Raw genomic sequence first — 15,870 nt, forward strand, 5'->3', positions numbered from 1 at the left:
AATATCTACCATTGTTTTGCAGTCACGTTTCATTCTTGCATACAATTTTAGCTAATACAAAAACAATTATGTATTTCCTCCACATAGTTTCCATTCTTGTTGACTCAGCTCTTGGCTAAAACAATTACACACTGGTGTGAGTTCATTTACTTTGTATAAGTAATTAGAATTGCAGAAGTAACACTATTTTTCCTACATCCCACATCAGGAATAAAAGAATGACTCTCTGGGAAGCCAGGGAGGAAATTGCAGAGCCTTTGTCTTTGATCATTATGTCATCCTTGTCGACAGGAGTAGTGCCAGAAGACTGGAGTATAGCAAACGTTGTTCCCTTATTTAAGAACAGGAGTCGGGCAAACCCTGGTAATTATAGGCTAGTGAGCTTTACTTCAGTTGTGGGTAAGGTGTTGGAAAAGTTTATAAGAGAGAGGATTTATAATCATCTGGAAAGGAACAATTTGATTAGGGATAGTCATCACAGTTTTGTGAAGGGTAGGTCGTGCCTCACTAACCTTATTAAATTCTTTGAGAAGGTGACAAAGCAGGTAGATGATGGTAAAGTGGTTGATGTGGTGTATATGGACTTCAATAAGGCATTTGATAAAGTTCCATACGGTAGCTACTGCACAAAGTATGGAGTTTCAGGATTGATGGTGATTTAGTGGTTTGGATCAGAAATTGGCTAACTGAAAGAAGACAGGGTGGTGATTGATGGAAAATGTTCATCTTAGAGCTCAGTTGCCAGCGGTGTGCCACAAGGATCTGTTTTGGGGCCACTGCTGTTTGTCATTTTTATAAATGATCTGGATGTGGGCATAGAAGGATGGGTTAATAAATTTGTGGATGACACTTAAGTAGGCAAAGTTGTGGATAGTGTTGAAGGATGTTGTGGGTTATAGAGGGACATAGATGAGATGCAGAGCTGGGCTGAGAAGTGGCAAATGGAGTTTATTGCAGAAATGTGTAAGGTAGTTCACTTTAGAAGAAATAACAGGAATGCAGAATACTGGGCTAATGGTAAAGTTCTTGGCACTGTAGATGAACAGAGAGATCGTGGTGCATAAATCCTTGAAATTTGCCACCCAGGTTGATAAGGTTGTCAAGAAGGCATATGGCGTGTTGGCTTTTATTGGTAGTGAGATTGAGTTTCAGAGCCACGAGGTCATGCTTCAGCTGTACAAGACATTGGTTAGACTGCACCTGGAGTATTCTGTACAGTTCTGGTCACCGCATTATAGAAAGGATTGAAAGCTTTGGAAAGTATTCAGAGGAGATTTACAAGGATGTTATCTGGTATGGAAGGAAGGTCTAACGAAGAAAGACTGAGGGAACTGAGGCTGTTTTCGTTTGAGAAAAGGTTGAGAGGTGACCTAAGTGAGATGTATAAAATAATCAGAGAGTTAGATAGGGTGGACAGTGAGAGCCTTTTTCCTCAGATGGTGAAGGCTAACACGAGGGGACATAGATTTAGGACAGATATTAAGGGTAGTTTCTTCACTCAGTAGTAGGGGCTTGGAAGGGCCTGCCTGCAACAGTAATAAACTCGCCGACATTGAGGGCATTTAAATGGGCATTGGACATACGTATGGATAATAATGGAATGGTGTAGGTTAAATGGGCATCAGATTACTTTCACAGATTGGCACAACATCGAGGGCCGAAGGGCCTTACTGCCCTGTAATGTTCTATGTTCTATTTATTGAATTAACTGAATTTAAGCTCCCTCGCTATTGTGATAACATTTGAACTTCTATCCCCTGATCATCTATCTAGATTTCTGGATTACTCACCTAGTAACATAACTTCTCTGCTACTGTCCCCCTTAGAGCCATACAACAACACCAGCATCCATATCCCTTTTCCTCTGTACAGTATAAAGTCCTCAGAAATATTGCTTCCCAAAACTCTGCTCACGTCTCTCTAGTCCAGTTCCGTATTTTCTCCGCATTAAAACAACCTGATTCAGAATTTTTAAGTGTAGTAGATTTGCTTTCTCCATTGTCTTGTATACTAAAGCATTCCACATAGTTGACCACTCTTGCAATGTTTCTGTATATTATTTTCCTATGTTACAACAATGACTTACAAAACACTTCAGACCTCCCATTGTGTGAAAGGCACCATGCAAACCCAAGTCTTTATTTCTACTTTCCTCATCCCTACTTTATGCAGATTCCAATCCTGCTTTGCAGCAGATATGCCTGAAGGAAAGGAAGGATAAGAATTTTGTTAACTTTGTGATCTCCAAAGTATTTAACTAGTGCCCTTTTATTAAAATTCTGCTTCTTAACAGTATAATCTTAAGGCTTTGGGTCAACTTTCATGTCTATATTGATAATACCCAGTGACATCCCTCTACCATTTCAATCAACCCTTTGGCTCTGAGCTGTAAAAAAGAAAAAAATCTCAAATGCACCTCACTTCTTGATGAGTGAGCAGTTAGTCACCAACCAGAGGAACAAAACCATGGTCCTTAGCTCGTACCATAAATTATACTTGTTTGCCGTCATCCCACTTCATGGCTGTACATGCAAATGAACCTAACAATTCATCATCTCAGCACCCTGATCGATCCTCATCTGGATTTTTAAAATCCCTGCATTCTACTAGTCATCAAGCCACCTTGCTTTTACACATGCAACAGGTACCCACTTTTGCCCAAATCACAGACCCCCAAAGTTCATTTTGTTAACTAGTCCAGTGCTTTCCTTGCTAGCCTGTCACTTTCTATCATTCATAATTTGTTCAAAATGTGACAGCATGCATTTGTCTCGTCAACATCTCCATCATGACTAACTTACATTGGATTTACAACTCCCAGATACATTACCCTGACTCTAAGATTCTTTAGATCCCCTTTACCTACCATTACATTGGATAGCCTTCAATTTCTTTCTTGAGTCCCACCTAAACTTTGCTACATTCAAAGAAGCATCACTAACGCAACCAACCATGAATGGACAACTACACTAGAATGAGCTTTCAGATTAAACAACAGCAGACCAGGACAAGGAAGGGAGACTGGCCCTATAAGAAAAACTAACCAAACTCTCACATAGCAATGACATGAACAAATCAGAGCCTGGATAAAGAACCTATCTGACCAACTACACTCATACTGAAAAAGCTGTCCTAGTATGAGGGATAAACTACAACCACAGGGATGTGGACAAAAAGGACTTTCTGGCAGCACTGGAATCTATCCTAAAAGACAGCAGACTTACAGAAGAAACCCAACAGGCCATCAGATAGATGGTAGTACTAACACTAAGCAGAAAGAAAGAAGTGAACATCCTCAAGATGCTTGTAGGGAAAGCCCTAGAAAGACACAAAAGACAGAAACATTGTAATCCTACCTGCGGACAAAGGGTGCATGACCGTCATCCTGAACAGAACACCGTGTTGAGGAACCTCAATTATCTGGAATTCGACTATCCAGCAAAATCACAAGGTTCCGATGCGTGGCTAAACTATGTTATCTGGCATTTGATTTTTCGGAATTTGATTAACCGAACGAAATACTTGCCCGCCTGTGTCCTTCGGATAATTGAGGTTCTTCTGTACATTGAAAAAGTGAACTTGCTACTAACCAACACCGATACCTACCAACAGTTAGCGATGGACCCAACTCCACAGCTAGAGAATCACCTGAGGAAACTACACAAGACCGGTGAACTTAACAAGACAGACCTCCAAAGAATGAAACCAGAAGGATCTAACACTCTGTTTCTACAGATTACCAAGGGAACACAAACAAGGACCCCCGCCCCGGATCCATAATCTCAATTCCTGGCATACTGACATACAGGCTAGCAAAGGAACTGCAATGAAAACCAAAACACCTGGTAGAAGACTCAACCCATTCCATCCACTCCACCCAGGAATTCCTTAACATCATCAAAGACGTCAAGATAGTGGACAATAAGGTCATGGTTTCCTTCGACATAACGGCCCCATCAACAAACATCATCCTAGCTAAAGAAACACTGGTCTCACTGTGAGATAAACCAAGGATACAAACCCTTAACAGCAGCAACTCCATCAGCAAGGAAAGCATCCTCAAACAACTGGACCTGTGCCTCACACCCACTTCACTTTCAATAACAACATGTACAAACAAATCAACGGGACACTTATGGGGTCACCAATATAAGAACTTATAACGGAAGCAGTTTTGCAAAGGTTAGAATGAACAGCCATTCCCACGATCTAGCCTAAGCTTTGAGTCTGCTACATAGATGATAACTTTATCATCATGAAATGTGACAAGCTGGAAGAAACCCGCAAACCTACAAACAGCATTCTCACCGATATGAAGTTCATAAAGAGAAAGAGCAATAACCGACACCCCTTCTTGGACGTCATAGTAGAATGATAAGCCAATGAAGAACTGCAGACCAGTGTTTACAGGAAAACCACACATACTGATCACATACTCAACTACAGAAGCAACCATCCCAACACCCACAAATGAAGTTGCATCAGGACACTATTCATATGAGCCACAACACACAGCAGCAACCTGGAACTATAAGAAGCCGAGGAGAAACACTTATCTGCTAACCATTGTTCCTGAAGAAGTTGTATATGTGCAGTCCACCGATTCCTGCACAACGGACCTAAGCAGGAAGACTCAACATGCCCAGAGACTGTAGTCACCCTACCATACATCAAAGACATCAGAGAAGACCATCAGACTACCCTGGCCCCTGGGCATCAAGGTAGCCCATAAATCTACTACCACACTAAAAACTCCTGATTAATTTAAAGGACCCCATACCCACAGCTAGCAGAATGAACATGATATACAAATTACCCTGCAAGGACTGCAACAAATATTACATTGGACAAACTGGCAGGAAACTAGCCACCAAAAGACATGACCAACTATCGCTGGTATCCATACACACAGACAAAGAAGGACACCAGTTCGACTGGAACAATGCAACCTGGGATAGGCAAACCAAGACATGCACGGGAATTCCTAGAGGCCTGGCATTCAAATCAGAATTCCATTAACAAACATCAATTTGAACCCCATTTACCAACCTCTCAGAACCAGAAACAAAAATGATATCACCCACCACAACAAACCAAGAAAAATAGATAGAAACTGGGACAGAACATCAACACTTCATCAGAGGCTCACCAATGATGTTACCAGGCATAATGATGAAATGTCTGAAAGCAAACCCACCAACTCAGCGAGCAAACCAATAACCTGATCCACAACCTGAGCTACAAATCTTCGTCAAGATCTCAAATCTAATTAAATGTTTCAGATGTAAATGAAGGTAGGTAGTAGCTTGAACATAGCCATCAATGTGACAGAGGAAGCCTGAGTAGTATTCAGTGAAGACATTTCCAACAAAGATTTATGCACAACAGACACCACATGTCCTTTTATTATTGCTGGTTCTATAAAGGGTGTGAGTGGACTAGAGAGATAATGTTTGCAATGAGAGTGACTTAACCTAAATGAAGGGAGATGATGTAATATGTAGATGATTGAGGTGATCGAGGGCTTCCAATGATAAAATACTGGAATTAAATTTTACAGGAAATCTGCTCACATGGAAAATTACAGTGATGGCTAAAGAATCTGAATCAAAGATGGAGAATGTTAAAATGCATGGATGTCGGTAATTCGAAATGAGACTTAAATTGAGATATGTGGAATCTAGTTTAAAGGGATAAAGTGGACAGCAGTAATAGATCTGCTGGCCCATTCCACACGAATAGATTTTCATAAAAGTTAGAAACTGTAGATTTAAAACTCTTGTTGAAGGCATTGGAAATTGGGGAAGGGTAATTTTTTTTCAAAATAGTTGAGATAGTCTAGGAAATAATTTAGTGATCAGTTATGCAAGTTTGGATCTAAGCCTGTTGGGAAATTGACCTGAAATTTTCCTTGTGGATAAAGTTCATTGGCTACTAAGTCTCATACCTCATTCCAACCCCAGTACCATTCGTCCCTCCTTTTATATTTATTCAGTCACTTAATTGATCAATTAGTGATCAGTAGCTTAATTCTTGCATACTGACAAATAGTGGGATAGGGAATAGCCCAGGGAAAATACAAAGAGAAGGAATCATAGACAATAGGATGTTTTTCACAATGCAGCACAGGTCCTATGTCAACAGGTATACTGATGCTGAGAACATCATATTCAGAATTGTTTCAAAGTGAGTAAGCACAGCTTAGATGGCTAATATTGGGGGTTTTGAATCTCACAAAAGATCAGACAGTGGCAAAGGACACAGAGGAGTCCTGGAGGAAGTACAAGATTAGAAACAAGGAATATATCAAATTACTCAAAAGTACAATCTCATCTGTAGTACGTATGGAGTTTAGAACAAAATGTCAGAATTGGGAAGATAAGATCGAAGAGATGGTTAAATATCGATCGGAGTAGGGCTGAGGTTGAAGAGATTTGAATTTACAACCTCTGGGATATTCTATTGTCATTTTCCTCTTTGGTAATTTCACCATTGGAAATTGAGGCAATGATTTTTTTAATTCATTTGTGGGCTGTGGGCAACACCTTCATCCCTAATTGCTCTTGACAAAATGGTAATGAGCTACTTTCTGGGATTGCTGTAATCCATGCGGTGTAAGTATACCCAAAGTGTTGTTCAGGGCAAAGTTCTTGGATTTTGACATTGCAACAGTGGAAGAACAGCAATAAAGTTCCAAATTAAGATGCTGTGGGAATTGGAGGGAAATTTGCAAGTGGTGTTGCTCTTTCTATTTGATAGAGTTTGTTGGTTTGAAAGGTGCTGTCAAAAGAGCCTTCGTGAGTTGTAGCATTGCATCTTATGGATGGTAGACTCTGCTGCCACTGTAGTGGTAAAGGGAGTGAATGTTAAAAATGTGAGATGAGGTGCCAATCAAGCAGACTGCTTTCTCCTAAATTGGGTAAGACCTCTTGAGTGTTGTTAGATTTGAAACATTCAGGCAAGTGGAGAGCAACATTCCCACTTAGCTGCATAGCTGCACATGTGCGTGTGCATCCACTTCAACGTTTCACACACTGCGATCAGTGTTCCAGAAGTCACTGCCATGAATGGACCTCCAAGGTTCATGTAGAAAAAAGTTCTGAGAGGGACTGTTGCTGAAGAGTATTCCACCACCGTGCCTTGTGGCTGGTGGGCTGAATTTGAGGAGTCAGGAGGTGGGATCCTTACCGCAGGATGCTCAACCTCTAGTCTTGTAGCCATAATATTTACGTATAATCAACTTGAGCTTCTAGTCAATGGTAACCCCAAGGTGTTAATCATGGGAAATTCAGTAAGGTAATGTAATTAAATGTCAATTTAAGTCCTCTTTTCTGTTGCATTCTCTCTTGTTGGAGATGGTCATTGTCTGGCACTTGTGTGGTGCAAATTTTATTTGCTATTTATCTGCCCAACCTTTAATGATGTCCATGACTTGTTGCAAATTGACACAGACTGCTTCAGTGTCTGAGCAGTTGAGAATGGTGCTCAACATTGTGTAATCGTCAGCAAACATCCCCTCTTCTAATCTTATGATGGAACAAAGCTTAAAATTGATTGGGCTCAATCAATTGCCCTGGGACCTCCTGCAATGATGACCTAGGGCTCAGATGATTGACTAACCTCCAACAATCACAACCATCTTCCTTTATGCTAAGTATTATTCCAAAATGCAGAATGTTTTGAGGTTAATTGCCATTGACTCCAGTTTTGCTAGGGTTCATTGATCCCACACTTGGTTAAGTGCTATCTTGCTGTCGTTAATAATCGCCCTCACTTACCCACATGAATTCAAACTTCTGTCAAAGATTAGTGAAATCAGTAGCTGAATGGACCTGACAGAACCCAAACTGAGTATTCGAGAGAGGTTATTGTTGAGAAAATGCTGCTTGATAGCACTGTCAACAACACTTTCAATCACTTTTTAATTGAGAGGAGACTGATGCAGAAATAATTGTATTTGATCTGCTTTTTATGGGTGGAACATAGTTTGGCAATTTTTATCGCTGTTCGGTAGCTGCCAGTCTTGTAGCTCTATCGGAATAGCTTGGCAACGGCACAGCTTGTTCTGGATTATAAATCTTCAGTACTATTGCTGGAACATTGTAAGGCCTGTAGATTTTGCAGTATTCAGTGGTTTCAACTAATCCTTGACATTGTGTGGAATTAATCAAATTGGTTAAAGTCTGGTATCTGTTATGCTGAGTACCTCAGGAGGAGGCTCTGTCTATAACACTGTGCTTACACTGTTTGCACACAAGTTGACTTGTATTCTAAATTGGCATGTCACTTCTGGGTATGCCCTCCTGCACTCTTCATTAGAGTTGGAGATATGCAAAAATAGAATGGAAGGCATACATTCAATATTCCTGCCATTTCATTATTATGTATTATAAGTTTAACATCTCATAAAAGTGAAGATACAGTTAACATATGTGTGGCCAGTGACCACCTGAACTGGTTTTGACTACCTGAGGGGATCAGAGTTAAACAAGAGGAAAGGCGGGGCACAGCCTAATGATTTTATCGATAGGTACTTAATCCAGAGAGTCAGTTAATCTTGCAGAAACCCAGGTTCGAATTCTGCCATGGTAGATTGGTGGAATTTGAATTCAAGAAAAAAAAACCAAATTAAGAACCTAACAATAACTATGAAACAGTTGTAGATTGTCAGAAAGAAAAACTCATCTGGTTCACTTAATGCCCTTTAGGGAAAGAAACTGCTGTCCTTACCTGGTCTGGCCTATGTATGACTCCAGACCCACAGTAATGTGGTTGACTCTTGACTACCCTGCATTGAGGGCTGGTTAGTGAATGCTGGCAGAGCCAGCACAGCCCACATCTTGCGAATGAATGTTAAAAAAAAGGCCTCTCCCCTCTTTATCTGCCCTGTCTTTATTTTACTCTTGGGAGATTACATACCCATAAGAGATTTGAAGCTGTCTAATCATAATGCTTTAATCATCAGGACTGTGGCAGAAACAAAAACAGAAGTTGCTGGAAAAGCTCAGCAGGTCTGGCAGAGAAATCAAAATTAACGTTTCGGGTTTGGTGACCCTTCCTCCGGAGTGTGGCAGGGTTGTTGGCTCACTTGGACTGTTCCTGTCTGTCATTCTCATATGTTGGCAGACCACAGTGGCTTAATCTTACCTTACTTTAATACTCTTTTAGACATCCTTTCTTATCATTTATGTAGTTTGTATATGCCTTTTCCCTTATTGAATGTTCCTGTAACTTTTTGTTTTCAGAGATTATGTAGCTATTGAGGGTTGAGAAAAATCTAGTGATGATGATGCTTTTGTTTGGATTTAATTTTAAATTCATCCGTTTATTAATTCATGGCAATTCATTTTGGTTAATCTGTTCTTATTTGCATCCTTAGATTAATTCTCATTCAGCATCATTTTTATGACAATTTAGTTTAGATAAAGGTGAAAGTTTTGTGGTCATCATTACTGAGACTTATTTTCAATTTTCATTTTTTATTTATTAAACTTAGGCTCAAAGCCCACCACAGCAATTGATGAAATCTGTGTTCCCAGACTGTTCCCTATGTTAACCTGGACGACCCTAGATTACTAGTCCAATGATATAACCACATCATCGCCATCTTCCCCTGTTACTTTCGATTTTTGTATTTGTGTATCCGTCATCGCATTTATGTGCATATTTCACGCATCGTGATTTAATCCTTGTGATCACTACTGTCTAGATGTTTTATTTCTGTTCAATTTTTTAAAAGATATCTCCAGTCTCTTCGCTTTTAAGGTTTAGATTATATGTCTTCTACATTTTCCTATCCCTTTTCCCAAAAGAAAATCCTTTCTTATTCCATCTCCATTACAAGAAAAACAGTCGCCTTGTAATGTCACTCAAGCAAATCTTGAATTTTTTTCCCCATTTGTAGCATTTAGGAAAACTTATTTTTGTTCATTTAAGATAAGTTGTCTGAAGTAGGTAAACAGCTTAGAAGCATGAGAGCTGTATGTACACAGTTATTTACAAGAATAAAGAAACAAGAACATGGCTCACCACACCTCGAGCGATTGGATAAAAATTGTTCATTTAGTCCGCAAAGCCCAGATCCAATGTAAAAATAAACAAAATTTGTAACCATTATTTTGGGTTTTCTCTTATGCTAAAACAAATAACCCATGTGTGTTGCTAATCCACATGTTAAAAGTTTCCAGTTTTCACATTTTGTTTATTCCACTTCAACTTTAGAGCTTTTCTTGTAGCACAATCTTCCACAACCAAATTGGAATTTTTGTTTTAGTTCATAATACTAAATCAAATTTTACCATAACATAATTGAATCTAACACAAAGTGGCTGATGTTTCACAAAAGAGCAGTCAGAACAATTTTTGTAAATAATTTGTAAATTGTAGTTTATCATTTTTCAAGAGGAACTGCATTAAAAAATATTCTATTGTATTATGTTTTGCTGCAGGTGAGATCCTAACTCAAAGATGGACAGATATCTTCCTTTCTGATTCTCAGAAAAGCAGATTCTCAGAAGATGTCTCAGGATCAGATTTTCTCATGGATCTTGTTCTTGACCAGTGATATAAGTTCTTTATTCCACATTAATTTTCATTTTATAGGCACTATTCCAGCTGTAAACTCTTAGAAACTTAAAATGCCAATATGCTATATGTGAGGAGGTAGTGTAACCATTAATGATGGCAATAATGTTAGAATGTTGCCATACAGACATTACAAAAGTATCAACAAATGAAATGTGAATGTAACCATTTTCCCCTTGAGTTTTATTCATGGCAAAAATCACCATAGACCTTTTTTGTTTCTTTCTTTTTATGAATGAGGATTTGGAAGTAATCTCTCAGAGAGTTTGAATGAACATGAACCCTGTTTCCCTAAATGCTCTTGGGGCGAACTGTGGGCTGTGATTTAAAATTATTATGATTCTATCTATGCATTTCCATGTAAAATATGTAATTATTGGAGCATGAACAACTGCACAGTGCTGTTCATGTATGTAATTGATTTATTTATACAGTTGCATACAAAATTTTGTTTTTTTTGTATTTTTGAAGTAAAATTTTCATTAAAATAAATTTTAACACGATAAGTTGTCTGCATCTGAAATATAGGAGTAAGTGAGGACAAAGTCTGAAAAGTGACAAGTTAGTGTGTTCACACCACTTAGTTGTAAAATATTAGCTCATAATATATGTCAGCAGTAAGGTTGAAGCAAGAAATTGCACCTAACCTTCAGGCAAATGTTCACCCATTTCCAAGTATAACTTGAATAAAAGCAAAACGTTGCAAATGCTGGAAATCTGAAATTTACAGAGTGCTGGAAAAACTCACCAGATCTGGCAGCATCCATGGACAGAATATAATTAACATTTCAGGTTATCATTTCTTCAGAAACCTGAGGTTAACATGTTGCGAGATCAGCTGAGTTACTCCATTCTCTGTTTGTTTCTAATGCAACTCACTCTTGCTATAATGTACTTTTTTGTTTGCATAAATCTTAGACCATGTTCTTGACTTGGCAGGCTTTTCTTATGAGTGGCGTATATATTCCAGTCAAGAGTCTTTTTGTCATTTGCAATTCCAGGAGAAGATTGCATATTACAGATATTGTTCAGTACATTTATGATTGTTATTTTATAGGAAAAGGACATTCCTGTTCTGGGCCTGAAAATAACTTTGGTAGTGGGAAAGTGGAGATAACCTCAAAATTATAATAACAATTGTTTTCCTAATTGTGTTGCACCTCCAGCAAGAAGGATGTACCATTCCAGGGCATTCTGCAGATGATACTTCCCCCATGACCCTTCGCTCATAGATGTAGAATAAGCACTGAAAACAAATCTGTAATATTCTTGTCTGAATTAACCATGGTAGAGAATCAGCCTGAAATAATTTAGCAACCTCATTAATGCCAAGAATATTTCCAGATGAGCTGAGGAGGTTAAAACCGTATTGACATGGATGATGTAAATGAGCAACCTCTTGTATTTTTCCTGAAATTGTTACAATATTTTAAGTATGGGGTTTGCTGGGGGAGAGACAGTGGTAGTGATAATGGACTAATAATCCAGAAGCAAAGGTTCCTGGTTTGGATATATGGTAGAACTTCAATTCAGACAATAAAAATCTGAAATTGTGAGGGTCTCAGTAGTGTCGACCATGAAGCTATCATTGATTTTGTTCACAAAAGCCCTGGAGGGAAGGAAATCTGATGTTCTTAATAAAATCTGGCCTGGCTGTGACTCCAGACCCAAAGCAAATTTGTTACTACTTAAAATGCCCATTTAAATAATCTTTGAAGCCTCTCCCTTCAAGGCCATTTGTGGATGGGCAAGAAAAAAAAGCTATCTTTATTAAAAGAAAATTAAAAGGTTGTCCAGGCAGCTGATGTAATATTAACAACGCCTATTTTACGAGTTAGCATTCATATTTGCCGAGCTCATTACGATATGAATTTAAGGTGATAAAAGACTTCGAAACTTGAAGTAAATTTTAAGACCCAGCAGCCAACAAAGAAGTGGAGGAACTTGCAGTTTGAATTGACATTGGGATATATGGCCTACATGTCTAGCATTGCACCAGCACTAAATTTTAAACATGACTGCTCGATTTTCTGCTGGGCTAAATGTCCTTGGATTCAAAGCAGCTTTCTGTTAGTAGAAAATACCACTCATGTAGCCACTGCACCTGTTCAAAATGTTTGAATGCTTTGCCTCTCCAGGACTTGAATTGGATACTTTGCAAATCTGAAAGTGGTGGCATTTAGCCCATTTGTGAATTTGTGATATAAGCTAATAATTTTGATCAGGATACCATTGTCCTGCAAGATAATTTTGATCTGCTCCAATTGGGTACTTGCTAGAAAGATTAGGTTGTCCTTGTTTTTTTTTCCCAGAGAGGTTATTAAAAACAGCGATTCCGAAAAGTCCAGGTTTGAAGGGTTTTAGGGCCAGTTTGATTATTGCTAACAGATTTGCCTCAAGCAAAAGTTTTCAAGTTTTTAAAGAAACACTTGTACACTGAAGCGGGTGTGGCCAGTTCTCCCAGCTCAGCTTTACTCTGGTTTGGTTTGGTTTTAGCAGTCTAACTATTCACTGAAAACAGTCAGTCATTGTGAAGCTGCTGGACCCACAGAAGCAGGTCCATGCTGATCCTCCCTCTTTCTGACATCTCTCCTGTAAGACCCTGTGTTTGATTTTTTTTTCGTTTTGTGCCAAGGGGTGTTTATGTGGTTTGTTGCAAGTATTTGGAACAGCATCATTACGGTGGGATAATCAATTGGGTTTTCAGATAACTTAAGTTATTCTATATTTTGTTCACTTTTATTTATGTTTGATTTGGTAATCTTGTAAATAAATTGTTTTGTTTAAAACTAGTTTGACCAGCTGCATAACTCCTGGAATGTCCATTCTACGCCTGCTTAAAACAACTAGCAAAATTTGGGTCTGGGCTACTTCCTTGAAATGTTTTGAGGGGGTCTGGCCTGGTCCATAACAAGGAACATTTACATTGGTTAAGGAACATAGTCATATGCAAGGATCCTTCTGTATTTCACAAATAAGCAATGTTTTCAAGTCTTGCACTTTCCAAATTACCTAGGAATTTGGGGAATCTTTAATTCCTATTGCTTTCTCTATGCCACTACCTTGGTCAATCACATACAACTTGCTGACTGAAATTTTGGCATTCTTGTATTTATCCTGATACATGCGAGACAAAAAGCTTCAGTGACATAGCTCTCCCTGAATGTATTCTAAACTTAGGTCTTTCCATCACAGAATAGTTTATTGTTGCACTTCAAAGTTGTGTGTTGGGTTTTAAAAATAAATCAATAGCCTAATAAGAAATATATATGTTATGGATTACCTAATTTCTATTATAGCTGTTTTGCAGAAAGTAAAGGTATATACTTTGTGCAGAACAGCGGAACCAGGATCACGTGGAAAGGTTGCATAGCAGCATTTCAAAAAAAACTTTTTTTACTTCCAAAATCATCTGCTACAGAAGACACAACTTCAAATCTGCTGAAAAGTGTTAAGAGCAACTTGAGTAAGGAACTGATCGTTCTATACTTGCGCAATAAAAGCAGAGACTCGTGCTTCATGAGTTAGCACTTAAATTGCTGATAATTGTAGCTATATAAAATTCTTGTTTGTTCAGCAAGATAAAGGTTATAGACAGGTTTTTATGAAGGTCAAACACTGTTTTTCTGTTGATTAAAACTAACTGAATAAGTTTCTAATTTCCTTTTTTCTCCTTTGTTTTAAAACATAAGTTATACAATTCCTAAAATCTCTTGAGTATTGTTGAATCTATCCACAGTAATCAAACTCAATGGCATCTCTACAAGTTAACTTCAGATCCCTCTAGATTAGAGAAAGAAAATAATCTAAGGTGTTTTTGCTTGTGACTGTAATCTAACTGCTGCCTTGAAAAAGACCCACTGAGATTTTTCTTGTTTCAAAGATTAAATTGCTTGCAGTACTCATGATTTAGGGTCACACTTAAAAATGATATGCATAGAAACTGTCAAATTTAGTTTTCATCTATTGTTTATCTTGTTTCAAGTTATTTAAGAGTCGATTTTGTGCTCCACAGCTGGAGTGGGAAGTGAGATGTTGGGGGTCCATCCATGAGAAGGCTGCACAGGGCATAGGTTTAGGGTGAGAGACATAGAAGAGACCTAAGGGGTAGCTTTTTCACGCAGAGGGTGGTGCATTTAAGGAATGAGCTGCCAGAGGAAGTGGTGGAGGCTGGTACAATTACAGCACTTAAAAAGCATCTGGATGGGTTTATAAATAATTTAGGTATATGAAGGGTTTAGTGGGCAATAGGTTAAGTGCTGGCAAATGGGACTAGATTAGGTTAGGATATCTGGTTGGCATGGACGAGTTGGACCGAAGGGTCTGTTTCCATGCTGTATATATCAATGACTCTGTGACATCCCAGATGGCCTCCTGTTTCTAGAACTGCAATTTCCCCTCCCATCTGATCAACGATGCCCTCCAGTGCATCTCCTCCACTTCCTGCACCTCCACCCTTGAACCCCACCCCTCCAACCACAACAAGTATAGAACCCACTGGTCCTCACCTTCTACCCCAATCTCGAGATACTGCACATTATCCTTCACCATTTCAGCCACTTACACCCAGAGACATATTTCCTTCCCCTCTGTTCCACAGAGATCATTCCCTCTGTGACTGCCTCATTAGGTCCATGCCCCACACCAACCCACCCTCCACTCCAGGCACCTTCCCTAGCTGCCACAAGAGGTGTAAAACCTGCACCCATACCACCTCCCTCACCTCCATCCAAGGCCCCAAAGGATTGATTCACATCTGGTCGAGATTTTCCTGCACGGTCAACCCACCTCATCTACTGTGTCCATTGCTCTCCTCTACATTGGGGAGACAGAACACCAACTTGCGGAATGTTTCAGGGACATCTCTGGTACACAACAACCCCACCGCCCCATTGCCGACCACTTCAACTCTACCTCACACTCCCCCAAGAACATGCAAGACCTGGACTTCTTACGTCACCAAATCCACGCCACCTGACAACTCAAGGAAGAATGCCTCATCATCTGCTTTGTCCCCCTTTAACCACACAGCATCAACATTGACTTCAGTAGTTTCCAAGTCTCCCACCGCCCTCCCCACCTCATCCCAGATCCTACTCTCCAACTCAGCACCGCCCTGTTGACCTGATCTACCTGTCCATCTTCCTTCTCACCTATCTGCTCTGCCCTCCCCACTGACCAATTATAATCACTCCTCCACCTGCATCCACATATTGCTTTCCTGGCTACCTCCCCCCAGCCCCACCCTCACCATCTTATTTATCTCTCATCCCTTTCCCCCCCACA

General features: G+C 39.4%; 1 protein-coding gene across 4 annotated transcripts in view; it reads left to right on the top strand.

The window, feature by feature from the left end:
* Positions 1–11,087, top strand: part of LOC122564056 (protein-tyrosine sulfotransferase 1-like) — a 74,889-nt gene extending 63,802 nt beyond the window's left edge. For all 4 annotated transcript variants that reach the window (XM_043718531.1, XM_043718534.1, XM_043718535.1 and 1 more), the window contains one exon: positions 10,449–11,087. Coding sequence is in view for 2 of the 4 variants with exons in the window: in XM_043718534.1 (XP_043574469.1) it covers positions 10,449–10,460 (12 nt within the window). In the remaining 2 variants the exon portion in view is untranslated. The remainder of the gene's footprint in view (positions 1–10,448) is intronic.
* Positions 11,088–15,870: the final 4,783 nt, after the last annotated feature.

Source organism: Chiloscyllium plagiosum, chromosome 28 (assembly GCF_004010195.1).
Source record: "Chiloscyllium plagiosum isolate BGI_BamShark_2017 chromosome 28, ASM401019v2, whole genome shotgun sequence".
Taxonomy (NCBI): Eukaryota; Metazoa; Chordata; class Chondrichthyes; order Orectolobiformes; family Hemiscylliidae; genus Chiloscyllium; species Chiloscyllium plagiosum.